Genomic DNA, 16,290 nt, shown 5'->3' with positions numbered 1-16,290 from the left:
AATGGAGACTGATCGCAATACTGTTTTAAAACTTTCTTTTCGAACACTTTTTGTCGCTGTTTATGGGATCAAAAATTAGGGTCTTTCTTGAATTGGCAAGAGGAACAAGGTAAGGTGCAAAACCTTCCTGGCCATTAGGCCTAGGGTTCAGGCTTTGGGAGCTAACTTTGTGTGACGATTTCCTTGTATTTGTTTTGTTGTATTAAGGGTGAGCAATTTCAATTTTTTGAAGCTAAGCAGCTTGAAGATTTTCTGAGTTCAAGGGAAGATGTTAATGTTGTAGCGTAGCTCTTATATGTTCACTGGTAGAGGATGGCTGAAGTAGTGGATGGGAGGGGAGTTTCTCTGATTTTTTTTTTAATAATATATATCATCTTGGATCTTATTCTTTAGTATGTGGTCGAAATTGTTATGTATAATTCAAAAGCTATGATTTTCTTAACAGTTTGTTTCTGATTTTCTTGGTACTGATGTTTAAGTGATAAATTAAAAAAAAATAGATTGTAAGCTCTCTGGGAACAGGGAAATACATTGAGGCATATTTTCAAAGCACTTTGGGAGGCTAAGTTCCATAGGTTTCTATGGAACTTTGGGAGGCTAAGTGCTTTGAAAATGAGCCTCATTGTGTACCTGAATATAACTTGCCTTGTGCTACTAGTAAAAAAGCACAAGATAAACCCAAAATAAATATATTGTTGGTTGTTAACCATTTTGGGTGCCCTTTTACGGACAGTAATGTGGTTTAAAAAGTTAAAATGCCATATTATCCCCTAAGGAGTCAAGTTTCTATAGTAGGGATACAACCTTGCTGCAGACAAATATAACGAGGGAGATTGGATGAGCCAATTGCTCTTTTTCAGCCATTAACTAATCTACTTTCTTCTTCACTATTTTTAGAGTTAATTCTCTTTCCCAAGTGTTGACCAGTGTTGGGAGATGTGTTAAATTTGTTAATATTCTTGATTTGTATAATCACCATAAGTTTAAATATGGTTCCATCTATTTTCGTTATTTGGATTCTCCAATGCAAAGTGTAAAAGTCCTGACATTTATTTTTTCTATTTCTTAATAAATGACTGGAGGAGCTCTAACCATATTTTCTACTATTGTCGTGTATGTGTGTGTGCACGCGCTACCAGAAAGTATCAAAAGCACCTGTAAGTTACTTACAAAATGTGGATGAAATTATGTATATATCAACAGTTGTTTAATTCATAATTTTTAAAGTAACTTCCACCTGCTTTTATTGCTTTCAGGCAGCAGATGCACTTACAGATTGTTGGAAAGAGCTGACAGGTGCAACAGGAAAGGTACCCTGTCAAAAGAAACCGGTCAAAAGAAACCAGACAAAAAAGTGCCAAATAAAAAAAAGTCCCCGACATAAAAGTCCCTGACAAAATAGACTCCTGACAAAAGGGCCTGATGAAATATTTACTAAGTCCACGGCTTGTCACTTGAAAGTCCTGGCATCTGCCTATGGCTTGACTTCACTATCCACACTTGGTATCTAGCGAGAATCATAAATCAGCTTGACAAGATAATCCAGCTTGATTAAGGTTTCCCTACCCTGTTTTGTGTAGAGTCTATTTTGTCTTGGATTTTTTTTTTTGGGGGGGGGGGGGGGGGGAAGGTTTTTTTGTCATGGTCTGTTTTGGTTTTAGTCTGTTTTGTTGGGGTTTTTTTGTTGGTTATTTTTTGTCATGGTCTATATTATGTCGGGGTGCCAACAGGAAAAGGTTGTCCCTTTGGTTCTCAAAAGTAGTAGCTGAAAAGGTAAGGAAAAAAAGGTTAGCATTTATAACTTCTAGAGACTGCAGAAAGAGCAAGACAGGTGACATATATGGAAAAACTAAAAGACGTTGGTAGAGAAGACTGGGGGACAAGACTTTTTTTTTTATTTTTTAGATATGCTAGTGATAGAAGGAAGTGCAGAAGTAGCATTATGAGACTCAAAAGTGAAGGGGAGGAATATGTAGAAACTGATAAAGATAAGGCACAATTGCTTAACAAATAATTCTGCTGTGTTTACAGTTGAAGGGCTGAGAGCAGGATCACAGAAGACAAACATAAACAGGAACGGAGGGGTGGTAAGTCCCTGAACAATTTTCAGAGGACTTTGTTCGTGAAGAACTGGCTAAACTAAAGGTGGACAAAGCGATGGGGCGAAGTGGCACATCCGAGGATACAAAAGGAACTTAGGGAAGTTCTAGCGGCTCCGCTGGCTGACCTTTTCAATGCTTCTCTAGAGTCGGGAGTGGATATGGAGGATTGGAGAACAGCAGATGTGGTCCCTCTTCACATAAGTGGAGGAGGTTGGGAACTACAGGTCAGTAAGTCTGACTTCTGTGGTAAATTAATGGACACACTTACCTGAGGCAGGTCTCATCAGACAAACTTGATTAATTTCTTTGACTGGGTGACTAGAGAGTTGGATCAAGGGAGAGCGCAAGATGTGGTGTATTTAGATTTTAGCAAAGCCTCGGTATGGGCCCTAAAGTGACTGTGTTAGGAACTGGTTGAGTGGAAGGTCACAGAGGGTAGTAGTAAATGGAGCTCATTCTGAGGACAAAGATGTTACCAGTGTCCGGCTGGTTCTTTTTAACATTTCTGTAAGAGATATTGCTGAGGGACTGACTGGTAATGTCTGCCTCTTTGTGAATGATACCAAAATCTGCAGTAGGGTAGACACACTTGATGGTGTGGATAACACAAGGAAGGACCTAGTGAAGCTTGAAAAAGAATGGTCCAGAATTTGGCAGCTTAGATTTAATGCTAAAAAATGCAGGGTCATGCAATTGGGTTGCATAAACCCAAGGGAACGGTGTAGTTCAGGGGGTGAAGAACTTTTTGCACGAAAGAGGAGCGGGACTTGGGTGTGATCATATGTGATAATCTTAAGGTGGCCAAACAGGTAGAAAAGGCAATGGTGAAAGCTAGAAGGATGTTTGGGTGAATATGTAGAGGAATGGCCAAGTAGGAAAAAGGAGGTGATGATGCCCCTGGTGAGACTTCATTTGGAATATTGTGTACAATTTTGGAGACTGCACCTGCATAAAAGATATAAACAGGGTGGAGACAGTTCAGAGGGCGGCTACTAAAATACTCAGTGGTCTCTGTCATAAAACGTATGGAGACAAAGGTATACTTTGGAAGGAAGGCGGGAGTTGGGCGATATGATAGAGACATTTAAATACTTATGATGCATAAATGCACAGGAGGCAAGGTTTAATTGAAAGGAAGGTCTGGAAGAAGGGAGCATAGGATGAAAGTGAAAGGAGAAAGACTCAGAAGTAGCCCGAGGAAATACTTCTTCACAGAAAGAGTGGTGAATTCATAGAACAGCCTCCTGGTGGAAGTGGTGGAAATGAAAACAGTATCTGAATTCAAGAGAGCTTGGGACAAGTACATAGGATCTCCAAGGGAGTGATAGGGAGAATAGATCGCATGGGTGAGCAGACTGGATAGGCCATATGGTCTTTATCTGACAACATTTTTCTATTTTTCTGTATGGTTTCATAAGAAACTTCTGGAAATCACAGAAATTAAAAAAGTTACATTAACTTTTAAAAAGTATTTTAAGAACTCAAAATTCTCCTTGTTTCATTTAATCTATGATCTCATCTTGAAGAGCTGAAGAAGTAGTCTAAGTCCACTGAACTGGCACTAAAGACACTATTAAAGTGCTGGAATCCTAGAGATATACCAGTTGCTTGGCTTTTCAGGGTATTCATAAGGAATATACATGGGGAAATTTGTATATATTGAGTTTTCAATATATGCAAAAGTATCTGCTGCTACTAGACCAAGTCTGGGAAGTTCTGTTCATTGCTGAGGCAAAAGAAATGTCATGGGATCAGCTTTACTCAGCACCTTATGAAACGAGACGTTCTGGGAGGACTAGGGTTAAGTGCAGCTAATTAAAAATAACACTACCTAGTGTTATCAGGAATAACACTTTCTAGGCACTTTTTAGGCTCTAAAGAGACTTTTTTTTAAAGTGTGGCAGAAAGTTTTGAAGATGGAGGGTGGAGGAGAAAAGACATTTCTGTGGAGTGAGATAAACTAAATATCTGCTATTTAAAATAACATCTCTGTATAAAGGGAATGCTACATACCTGTAGAAGGTATTCTCCGAGGACAGCAGGCTGATTGTTCTCACTGATGGGTGACGTCCACGGCAGCCCCTCCAATCGGAAACTTCACTAGCAAAGGCCTTTGCTAGTCCTCGCGCGCCCATGCGCACCGCGCATGCGCGGCCGTCTTCCCACCCGAACCGGCTCGTGTTCGTCAGTCCCATATGTAGCAAGACAAAGACAAGGGAAGGCACAACTCCAAAGGGGAGGCGGGCGGGTTTGTGAGAACAATCAGCCTGCTGTCCTCGGAGAATACCTTCTACTGGTATGTAGCATTCGCTTTCTCCGAGGACAAGCAGGCTGCTTGTTCTCACTGATGGGGTATCCCTAGCCCCCAGGCTCACTCAAAACAACCACCATGGTCAATTGGGCCTCGCAACGGCGAGGACATAACTGAGATTGACCTAACAATTTATCCAACTAACTGAGAGTGCAGCCTGGAACAGAATAAACATGGGCCAAGGGGGGTGGAGTTGGATTCTAAACCCCAAACAGATTCTGAAGCACTGACTGCCCGAACCGACTGTCGCGTCGGGTATCCTGCTGCAGGCAGTAATGAGATGTGAATGTGTGGACAGATGACCACGTCGCAGCTTTGCAAATCTCTTCAATAGTGGCTGACCAAGTGGGCTACCGACGCTGCCATGGCTCTAACATTATGAGCCGTGACATGACCCTCAAGAGCCAGCCCAGCCTGGGCGTAAGTGAAGGAAATGCAATCTGCTAGCCAATTGGATATGGTGCGTTTCCCCACAGCCACTCCCCTCCTGTTGGGATAAAAAAAAACAAAACAATTGGGCGGACTGTCTGTTGGGCTGTGTCCGCTCCAGATAGAAGGCCAATGCTCTTTTGCAGTCCAATGTGTGCAGCTGACGTTCAGCAGGGCAGGAATGAGGACGGGGAAAGAATGTTGGCAAGACAATTGACTGGTTCAGATGGAACTCCGACACTACCTTCGGCAAGAACTTAGGGTGAGTGCGGAGGACTACTCTATTATGATGAAATCTGGTGTAAGGGGCCTGGGCTACCAGAGCCTGAAGCTCACTGACTCTACGAGCTGAAGTAACTGCCACCAAGAAAATGACCTTCCAGGTCAAGTACTTCAGATGGCAGGAGTTCAGTGGCTCAAAAGGAGGTTTCATCAGCTGGGTGAGAACGACATTGAGATCCCATGACACTGTAGGAGGCTTGACGGGGGGCTTTGACAAAAGCAAACCTCTCATGAAGCGAACAATTAAAGGCTGTCCTGAGATCGGCTTGCCTTCCACACGGTAATGGTATGCACTGATTGCGCTAAGGTGAACCCTTACAGAGTTGGTCTTGAGACCAGACTCAGACAAGTGCAGAAGGTATTCAAGCAGGGTCTGTGTAGGACAAGAGCGAGGATCTAGGGCCTTGCTGTCACACCAGATGGCAAACCTCCTCCATAGAAAGAAGTAACACCTCTTAGTGGAATCTTTCCTGGAAGCAAGCAAGATGCGGGAGACACCCTCTGACAGACCCAAAGAGGCAAAGTCTACACTCTCAACATCCAGGCCGTGAGAGCCAGAGACTGGAGGCTGGGATGCAGAAGCGCCCCTTCGTCCTGTGTGATGAGGGTCGTAAAACACTCCAATCTCCACGGTTCTTCGGAGGACAACTCCAGAAGAAGAGGGAACCAGATCTGACGCGGCCAAAAAGGAGCAATCAGAATCACGGTGCCTCGGTCTTGCTTGAGTTTCAACAAAGTCTTCCCGACCAGAGGTATGGGAGGATAAGCATACAGCAGACCTTCCCCCCAGTCCAGGAGGAAGGCATCCGATGCCAGTCTGCCGTGGGCCTGAAGCCTGGAACAGAAGTGAGGGACTTTGTGGTTGGCTCGAGATGCAAAGAGATCTACCAAGGGGGTGCCCCACACCTGGAAGATCTGGCGCACTACTCTGGAGTTGAGCGACCACTCGTGAGGTTGCATAATCCTGCTCAACCTGTCGGCCAGACTGTTGTTTACGCCTGCCAGGTATGTGGCTTGGAGCACCATGCCGTGACGGCGAGCCCAGAGCCACATGCTGACGGCTTCCTGACACAGGGGGCGAGATCCGGTGCCCCCCTGCTTGTTGATGTAATACATGGCAACCTGGTTGCCTGTCTGAATTTGGATAATTTGGTGGGACAGCTGATCTCTGAAAGCCTTCAGAGTGTTCCAGACCGCTCCCAACTCCAGAAGATTGATCTGCAGATCGCGTTCCTGGAGGGACCAGCTTTCCTGGGTGTGAAGCCCATTGACATGAGCTCCCCACTCCAGGAGAGACGCATCAGTAGTCAGCACTTTTTGTGGCTGAGGAATTTGGAAAGGACGTCCCAGACTCAAATTGGACCAAATCGTCCACCAATACAAGGATTTGAGAAAACTCGTGGACAGGTGGATCATGTCTTCTAGATCCCCAGCAGCCTGAAACCACTGGGAAGCTAGGGTCCATTGAGCAGATCTCATGTGAAGGCGAGCCATGGGAGTCAACTTGAACTGTGGAGGCCATGTGGCCCAGCAATCTCAACATCTGCCAAGCTGTGATCTGCTGGGACGCTCGCACCCGCAAGACGAGGGACAACAAGTTGTTGGCTCTCGTCTCTGGGAGATAGGCACGAGCCGTCCGAGAATCCAGCAGAGCTCCTATGAATTCGAGCCTCTGTACTGGGAGAAGATGGGACTTTGGATAATTTATCACAAACCCCAGTAGCTCCAGGAGGCGAATAGTCATCTGCAAGGACTGTAGAGCTCCTGCCTCGGATGTGTTCTTCACCAGCCAATCGTCGAGATATGGGAACACGTGCACCCCCAGCCTGCGAAGCGCCGCTGCTACTACAGCCAAGCACTTCGTGAACACTCTGGGCGCAGAGGCGGGCCCAAAGGGTAGCACACAGTACTGGAAGTGACATGTGCCCAGCTGAAATCGCAGATACTGTCTGTGAGCTGGCAGTATCGGGATGTGCGTGTAGGCGTCCTTCAAGTCCAGAGAGCATAGCCAATCGTTTTCCTGAATTATGGGGAGAAGGGTGCCCAGGGAAAGCATCCTGAACTTTTCCTTGACCAGATATTTGTTCAGGGCCCTTAGGTCTAGGATGGGACGCATCCCCCCTGTTTTCTTTTCCACAAGGAAGTACCTGGAATAGAATCCCAGCCCTTCTTGCCCGGATGGCACGGGCTCGACCGCCTTGGCGCTGAGAAGGGCGGAGAGTTTCTCTGCAAGTACCTGCTTGTGCTGGAAGCTGTAAGACTGAGCTCCCGGTGGACAATTTGGAGGTTTGGAGGCCAAATTGAGGGTGTATCCTTGCCGGACTAATTGAAGAACCCACTGATCGGAGGTTATGAGAGGCCACCTTTGGTGAAAAACTTTCAACCTCCCTCCGACCGGCAGATCGCCCGGCACTGACACGTGGATGTCGGCTATGCTCTGCTGGAGCCAGTCAAAAGCTCGTCCCTTGCTTTTGCTGGGGAGCAGAGGGGCCTTGCTGAGTCGCACGCTGCTGACGAGAGCGCGCGCGCTGGGGCTTAGCCTGGGCCGCAGGCTGTCGAGAAGGAGGATTGTACCTACGCTTACCAGAAGAGTAGGGAACAGTCTTCCTTCCCCCATAAAAACGTCTACCTGTGGAGGTAGAAGCTGAAGGCTGCCGGCGGGAGAACTTGTCGAAAGCGGTATCCCGCTGGTGGAGCTGCTCTACCACCTGTTCGACCTTCTCTCCAAAAATATTGTCCGCACGGCAAGGTGAGTCCGCAATCCGCTGCTGGATCCTATTCTCCAGGTCGGAGGCACGCAGCCATGAGAGTCTGCGCATCACCACACCTTGAGCAGCGGCCCTGGACGCAACATCAAAGGTGTCACACACCCCTCTGGCCAGGAATTTTCTGCACGCCTTCAGCTGCCTGACCACCTCCTGAAATGGCTTGGCTTGCTCAGGAGGGAGCTTGTCCACCAAGCCCGCCAACTGCCGCACATTGTTCCGCATGTGTATGCTCGTGTAGAGCTGTTAAGACTGAATTTTGGCCACGAGCATAGAGGAATGGTAGGCCTTCCTCCCAAGGAGTCTAAGGTTCTAGAGTCTTTACCCGGGGGCGTCGAAGCATGCTCTCTAGAACTCTTAGCCTTCTTTAGGGCCAAATCCACAACTCCAGAGTCGTGAGGCAACTGAGTGCGCATCAGCTCTGGGTCCCCATGGATCTGGTACTGGGACTCGATCTTCTTGGGAATGTGGGGATTACTTAAAGGCTTGGTCCAGTTCGCCAGCAATGTCTTTTTTAGGACATGATGCATGGGTACTGTGGACGCTTCCTTAGGTGGAGAAGGATAGTCCAGCAGCTCAAACATTTCAGCCCTGGGCTCGTCCTCCACAACCACCGGGAAGGGGATGGCCGTAGACATCTCCCGGACAAAGGCCGCAAAAGACAGACTCTCGGGAGGAGAAAGCTGCCTTTCAGGGGAGGGAGTGGGATCAGAAGGAAGGCCATCAGACTCCTCATCAGAGAAATATCTGATGTCCTCCTCCTCCTCCCACAAGGCCTCACCATCGGTATCAGACACAAGTTCACGAACCTGTGTCTGAAGCCGTGCCCGGCTCGACTCCGTGGAACCACGGCCACGGTGGGAGCGTCGAGAGGTAGACTCCCTCGCCCGCACCGGCGAAGCTCCCTCCGCCGACGTCGTCGGGGAGCCTTCTTGGGAGGCGACCGCAGTCGGTACCGCAAGCGGCACCGATGTCGGAGACCGCACCCCGGGCAAGGGGCCAGCCGGCGCCTCACTCGACAGTACCAGTGGCGCAAGCACCCCCGGTACCGGAGGGGAAGGGCGCAACAGCTCTCCCAGGATCTCTGGGAGAACGGCCCGGAGACTCTCGTGCAGGGCGGCTGTGGAGAAAGAAATGGAAGCCGATGCAGGAGTCGAAGTCAGACTCTGTTCCGGGCGTGGAGGCTGTTCCGGGCTGTCCAAGGTGGAGCGCATCGACACCTCCTGAACAGAGGGTGAGCGGTCCTCCCGGTGCCGATGCCTACTGGGTGCCGACTCCCTCGGCGACCCAGAGCTCTCGGTACTGACGCGGGAAGGAGACCGGTGTCGATGCTTCTTTGACTTTTTCAAACGAAGCATGTCACCGGAGCTTCCCGGTACCGACGAGGAGGACGTAGAATCCAGCCGTCGCTTCCTCGGGGCCGAGGCCGAAGAAGGTCGGTCTCGGGGGGGCTGTACCGCAGGAGCCCTCAGGGTAGGGGGAGACCCACCCGAAGGCTCACCGCCACCAGCAGGGGAATGGACAGCCCTCACCTGCACTCCAGACGAAGCACCACCGTCCGACGACATCAGCACTAGTGGAGGTCCCGGTACCACCGACGCAGCCTTCCGATGTATCGGCCCCGACGATGCAGAGGGTCGATGCCTCGATGCAATCGCGGCCGAGGGCGGAGGTCTTGACGCTATCGACGCACTCGATACTCCCGGTGCCGATGCCGACGAAGAGCCTGAGAACAAAACGTTCCACTGGGCCAATCTCGCTACCTGAGTCCTTTTCTGTAAAAGGGCGCAGACTACAGGCCTGCGGGCGGTGCCCAACCCCCAGACACTGAAGACACGACGCGTGCCTATCAGTGAGCAAGATTACCCGGGCGCACTGGGTGCACTTCTTGAAGCCGCTGGGAGACTTCGATGACATGGGCGGAAAAATCACACCGGCGAAATCAAAACTCGTAATTGCGGTAAGGCACCAAAAAGAGGGGGAGAAAAAAACTCGACCCGAGGCCTCAAAGGGGCCTACCCCGAAAACGAAAGAAAACTTATCGGGGCCAAAAACTAGAAATACGGGGCAGGGAAAAAGACCGAAAGGCCCTTCTCCGAAATCCCTTTTTTTTTTTTTTTGAAAGCGAAAAAGTCAAAAGACGCGCGAGGGTCAACTTAAGGGGCGCGAATGGCGCAAACACGACCGTACCGAGCGCGGACAAAAGAAGACTGACGAACACGAGCCGGTTCGGGCGGGAAGACGGCCGCGCATGGGCGCGCGAGGACTAGCAAAGGCCTTTGCTAGTGAAGTTTCCGATTGGAGGGGCTGCCGTGGACGTCACCCATCAGTGAGAACAAGCAGCCTGCTTGTCCTCAGAGAATAATTGGTCACTCTGCTTCCCTGTATGGCTGGCTGGGTTCGTAACAGCATGCAAATGAGCTGACGTCAGCTTGCCTCCAGTGTTCCCTTCCCTCTCAGTGTCCCGCCCTCGTGGAAAGATGAAATGACGTCAGAGGAGAGCGGGACACTGAGAGGGAAGGCATGGAAGGCTGGAGGTGACGTGAGCCGAGCCTGCCGCCGCTGTGGCGACCTGAGGTAAGATGAACAGCTTAAAGGCAGGGCAGCAGGAAGGACAGAGTCACTGGCAATGGATGGGATGGGAGAAGAGGGGAGAATCGTGGGATGGGATGGGAGGGCAAGGCAGAGGAGAATCGCTGGCCATGGATGGGACGGGACGGGAGGGAAGAATCGCTGGCCATGGATGAGATGGGAGGGAAGAATCGCTGGACATGGATGGGGTGGGAGGGAAGAATCGCTGGACATGGAGGGGAGGGCAGGGGAGAGAGGAGAAATCGCTTCGACGAGAGCCTTCCTAGGGCCCATTTCATTTGTCATGAAACGGGCTTTGTTGCTTGTCTAATATAAATGGGATACTTACTACCCCAAAAAATAACCTTCAAAAGAGGATTTATTTTTGTCCTAGGCTAATTCTGTTTACAATTCTTAAAATTCTAATTCAGACCTATTGGTTGTAAGTGCAATACCAGTCTTCAGGGGGTCTGCTTACACAATGCATTTGGATTTTGACAACTGAAGTATTATTGTCCTGAGATATCTGTACATATCATGTAACCTGAAACGCTGTCAGAAATTTCTCCAGCAAACTGTATTTTGTTACGAGTCTAAGGGTTTTGGATTATAGAATGTAGAGAGCTTTAGAAAGTTTTGCAGAGTGCTGGCAGGTTTCCTGAATTCTCTATGATTTACAGCATCTGTTTACCACTTGAGTACAGAATAAAATGTAAGCCCTTACCAGCTCATTAAACAACCTCATATCCAATTAGAAAGTAAGCAAGATGCCTACAAACAAAATGCAAAGGTCCCTGCTTCCAAAAAATCTGGGCATAGGAAGGAGTGGCTTTGCTGTAGTCTCATAATAAAGGATTTGAACCTGGTTCTCTGGTTTAGTAATTCTAAGTTCAATCACCATCAGTTCACTACAAGCTCCTAATCTTTGAGCACAGAAAGTGATCTGATTTATGAAATATCATGTTGACTACTTTGAATCAAGTGACCTACACTAAGATGATATTTTTACGATCAATCATATGGTGTAAACAAAGGACAGTTGAATCAGTCGTCAGGACTATTGGATTCAAATCATGGCTCAACCACTATAGTTGTTTCACACTGGAAGTTATTTAATTCCTGCCTATACATATAAGGGTCACTGGGTATAAAATACTTCTTAATATATACATGCTGACTAGCTTAAATTGTTTTCGTGTACGGAACCCAACTATATTTATTAGGTTGACTTCAAAACGTTCCCTGAACAATTTATAGACTTGTTTAAAAAAAAAAAAAGAAGGCTTCTGTTCCCATCTCCAATGTGCTACTGGAATGGTTAGTAATAAAATTTTCCACAGCAATCCACAATTTGATTGGATGGCGGGTCACACGGGCACTCCTACCTGAGGTATTTTAGCGCTAATGATTGGTTCCTGTAAGACTATTCTATAACAGAACAACAGAAGAACAATTCAAACAAGAAAAACAGCTGCGGAGGGAAAGAAATTATACAGAACATCCAATGCCACCCCCAAAATAACAAAAAAAAAACTGAGGGCAAGCCAGCCTTTTCTACCCAAGAATCCATTTATGCGAGCAAGCTTCTCAATATCTTCATTTTTAATTAAGACCCACTGTAAACTCTGAAAGAACTTGCATTAAGTAGGTGGCTTTATTTCATTGATTGATGTTTAACTGTGTTTTTTGTCCCAGCTTGCTCCCAACCCTCTTCTTGGAAGTCATTTTATTAGAACCATGGCATCTTTCTTTCTTGACGTTCCTATAGAAATATAATTACATAAGGGTTTTAAAGATGCAAGTAAAGAAATATTAAGGGAAAAAATATTCTACTGAGTCTGTATACCGACCGTTATTCTCAAAAGGATTCACAGCGGTTCACAAACCAAGAGATCTCAACAATAAAGACAGAAAAAAAGGGGGAAGGATAAGCTAGTCTGAAATTAGTATCTTTAGCTCAAGAATTACTGTGTGTACTCGAGTTGCTTACAGAAATATGTGAGGATAATATTACTTCTCTGAGGATATGTAAGGTGTTTATAGGCCTCACTATCATCCTGTAATCTTACATGATTTGTTTGTGTATTGTTTTTAGGACTATGCTTGTGTTTTAGAAATGAAACCTAACAACACAGTTCTAAAACCTTACCCTGCAGAAGAATCCTGAACTCAATAATTATTATAGTGAAGGCAAAGATGGCAAATACAAAATCCCCTTTTCTTAAGCACTGGGAGTTGCTATCCAGGAGTAAGAGCTTTGAACATTTTGCCTGTTCCAGTTTGAAAAGGAACATGGCTCAACCCACTAACACAATACATGCTGCTACTTTTGTCCCCTTGTCTGCAAACCACAAAATGCAGTGTGTGTCTAAACACTTCCTTAACAGGGTGAGCAGTAAAAAAAAAAAAAAAAACCCAACACACCCAAACTTCTGTTTTCTCCAATGCACAATACCCAAGGGAAGGTTTAATTATTTCTTAATATAAATCAACAGCAACTGAACTTGTGTATGTGATTTCATTAATTTTTTGTTTTCCAGGCTTTTACAACAGTACAAATAAGCCTATTAAAACTGCAGTTCCCCCTGTCATCATACTGTGTAATTATAGTGTAAATGAATAGTTCTTGGGAATCAAAAATTCACAGAAAATGTACATTATGATGATAGTGACAATCATAGTTTGTAGGTAAAATTCTATAGACAGAGGAAAGGATTGTATGATAAAGAAATACATTTGAGTTGGACCATTAATGGCATGAAAACATGTGAAAAGTTATTTTAAACTAGATCACACACTGCTTTCCTCAACTTGTTAATATATCCTGGCCTAAAACTTTCCTATACAGATTCAATGCAGCAGCCAATTTGAGTTTTGAAATAGGGGACAACTATGACCAACTATCTCCTGCCACATGCAAGTGTAAAGAGGAACAGTTCTTTGGTAGGCAAAGGCTTGAATACATCAGTTCACATAAGGCTATACCATATATCCCCTCTAAAGTGAACTGATTTTTGATATCTTGGGATAGCATGTGATGTCACAATTAAGTAATATGATAAATTTCAACTATGACATTGGTACTCGCCTCAAGTCATGCTCTGGTAAAAAAAACAACAAAAAACAAAGAAACCCAAAACCTGACAATTGACTTAAGCTACATCTATGAACTGCTACTTTACTGGTAGGCCTAATACCTTATTTGAAAGCTAAAGGATGAGTGAGAGAGAGAGAGAGCGAGAGAGAGAGAGAGCGCTCTACAATGTTCCTCTAGGTAAGATCTAGAAACGTCAAGAACATAAAAGTTGACAGGATTTCCCACCCCAATCCCCTTTAGGGCAAGCATAGTTACAAGGAAAAGCATGCTCACATTTCTGATCTACACACATACTCAACAAGGAATGAATGGATAAAATAACTAAAAACTAAAGAAAAAAGGCTGGCTTGCTCAAAAAGGTTATGGATGATAAATGCAATTTGTGTACTTACATACAGCTCAGCGCCATAAAATCCATCCTGATAAACCACACTGCAGAATCACACAAGAAAAAACAAAAACAAAAACAAAAAAAACAAACAAAAAAAACAAACAGAAAAAAAACACATTCCGGTTATTGAGGACTGTGGCATGCACATGCGAGAATTCACAGGCAGGTGATGTATGAATCTGCAAAACACCCAGACTTTTCAGGCAGGAGCAAGAGACAGAGTGTGAGAGCAGTATAATGGCAAAATCCCATTTTCCAGCATGCTGGGGGTGGAGTTGGGAGAGAAGGCAGAGGAAAGGCAGGGAGGTAGGTGGACAACCTTTTAATCACAGTAAAAATCATTGGGAGGTTACCATTCCCAAAATCTTTTAGACCCTTTCCTTCCCCATAGTGAAAAGCATCTTGTTAAACTAAGAGACCCTGGTGCATTCAAAGAAAACAGGGAGCAGGATGAGATGGACCAGGTGCACAACTGGATTGCAGCCAAGTTCAGCACAGGCCACAGGGCCCCCTGGAGGTGAGGAACTGAACATGATCTCCACTTACTGTCCAGGTGACAGAGGTTCAAAAGTTCGCCTGCCATGTAGTAAAGCTCAGGTTCAGGTTACTTTGTTAAAAACAACAAACAAACAACAAAAACAAAAACAAGGAGATGGGTTACAGGTTACCAATTCCCACCTCAGTCACATAACTATTCCAAAGAAACGAGAGGTGCCAGTAAAGTTACAAGGAAAGTATACTCTATTCCCACATGTGGACATACTGAGGGTAATTTATAAATATTACATGCTGAAACTGGCTGTTATAAAACTATGCATGAGTATATACACATAAAAATGCTGCAAAAATGTGCCAACTTTTACGAGATCTGTGTGCAGATGTCTGGGGGGGGGGGGGGGGGGGGGGGGCACAGTTTGGGAGGAACTGTGATACACACAAGTATTATATAAAACATGTGTGTATGCATGGACATGTACACATTTACACCTTCTTCAGAACTGATGTAAATCTGTACAAGAGAATTTGTGCACTACTGTGGGTGCCAATATTGCCTTTATAAAATAAGCATAAAATAGGAGCACTCTTATGAAAATTACCCCTACTGCAATCAAAGCAACATAGCATTGACTGTATGTGCATCACATGAATTTCCAGGGAGTTCAACTGACCACAGCATGCCTAAATAAACCTCCTTTTTAACTTTACCGCTGCTCCTTTTTCTCGTTTGTTTGGAATTCTGTTTTGATAAGAGATATGATGCCTTGCATAACTGTTTTTAATATAAGGCAGCTTACAAATAAACAGTATTTTTCATAATAAAGGAATACAGTTACAAAATGATTACATATGCACACTCAAAATATATTACATGTTTTATTTTTATTTGTGCCAATAAAGGGGGAATTATAAAGGCAGTGTAAACATATGTGCAGGTGAACTTTTGAGACAATCTAGCAGCATGTGGAGTCATTCCATTGGGCTTGGCCATGTAGGTTAAAGAACATAAAATTTTTTTTGAAGTTCCTAATAATAAAAATTTCTGCAAGGTGGGGGGTATGCAGACAAACCAGGAAACACACTATAAATATATAACATGCATATCTCAATAATTGTTTACCAGGATCATCCCTTACTAAGAACACTTAGTTAAGCACGACGAAGGAAATGTTATACATTGCCCTACAGAGACCTAGATTCAGTACCCAGACATGGCTTCTGCTTATCTGCTGATGAGCAAATGATGCTATGGAGGCAGAGTCCCTGGGAAGGGGGAAGAATTCCAGTGATCACATGTGTGTGCATACTAAGGGTCCGGCGGAAGTCATGGTCTTTGGGTCCCTATTGTGGACGGTTTCTGCAATGCCTGAGTAATTAAGAAGGCAACCCTCAGACGGTTCACTATGAATATATGTGGCATTATGGTAAATTTTTTTAACTGGACTGAAAGATTACAAGAAGCAGCGGGATGCTCTCCTGTGCTAACACAATGAAAATATTAAAACCTTTACAATACCAGAAATTCCTGAAAAGAACTGTATCTTGGCAAAAATCCCAGAATTTTCAAGAAGCAGTATGTTGTCAAATACACTCATTTATTTACAAAATTGTTAGGACAAAGGTCTAGCTTGGTGGTTCCCAAACCTGTCCAGGGCAACACCAGTCAAGTAGGTTTTCAGGGTTATCTACTATACAATGAATATTCATGCAAGATATTTGCATGTGCTGCCTACCTTGCACGCATATTTCTCTTACACATACTTATTGTGGATATCCAAAAATCTGATTAGCTGGAGATCCTATAGGACAAGTATGGGAACCACTGGTCTAACTGAAGTGCTACA

At 45.4% G+C, this 16,290-nt stretch overlaps 1 protein-coding gene across 5 annotated transcripts in view; it reads right to left on the bottom strand.

Moving 5' to 3' along the window:
* Window positions 1-16,290, bottom strand: part of RBFOX2 (RNA binding fox-1 homolog 2) — a 769,335-nt gene that overhangs the window by 70,785 nt on the left and 682,260 nt on the right. For 4 of the 5 annotated variants that reach the window (XM_030206954.1, XM_030206969.1, XM_030206962.1 and 1 more), the window contains 2 exons: window positions 14,495-14,524; window positions 13,950-13,989 (listed from right to left, as the gene is read on the bottom strand). In XM_030206954.1, the coding sequence (XP_030062814.1) occupies window positions 13,950-13,989; window positions 14,495-14,524 (70 nt within the window). The remainder of the gene's footprint in view (window positions 1-13,949; window positions 13,990-14,494; window positions 14,525-16,290) is intronic. The other variant, XM_030206978.1, reaches the window with a different exon arrangement.

This window comes from Microcaecilia unicolor, chromosome 1 (genome assembly GCF_901765095.1).
Source record: "Microcaecilia unicolor chromosome 1, aMicUni1.1, whole genome shotgun sequence".
NCBI lineage: Eukaryota > Metazoa > Chordata > Amphibia > Gymnophiona > Siphonopidae > Microcaecilia > Microcaecilia unicolor.
Note: the sequence above shows the minus strand (reverse complement) of the source record. Positions and strands in the feature narration are given on the sequence as shown.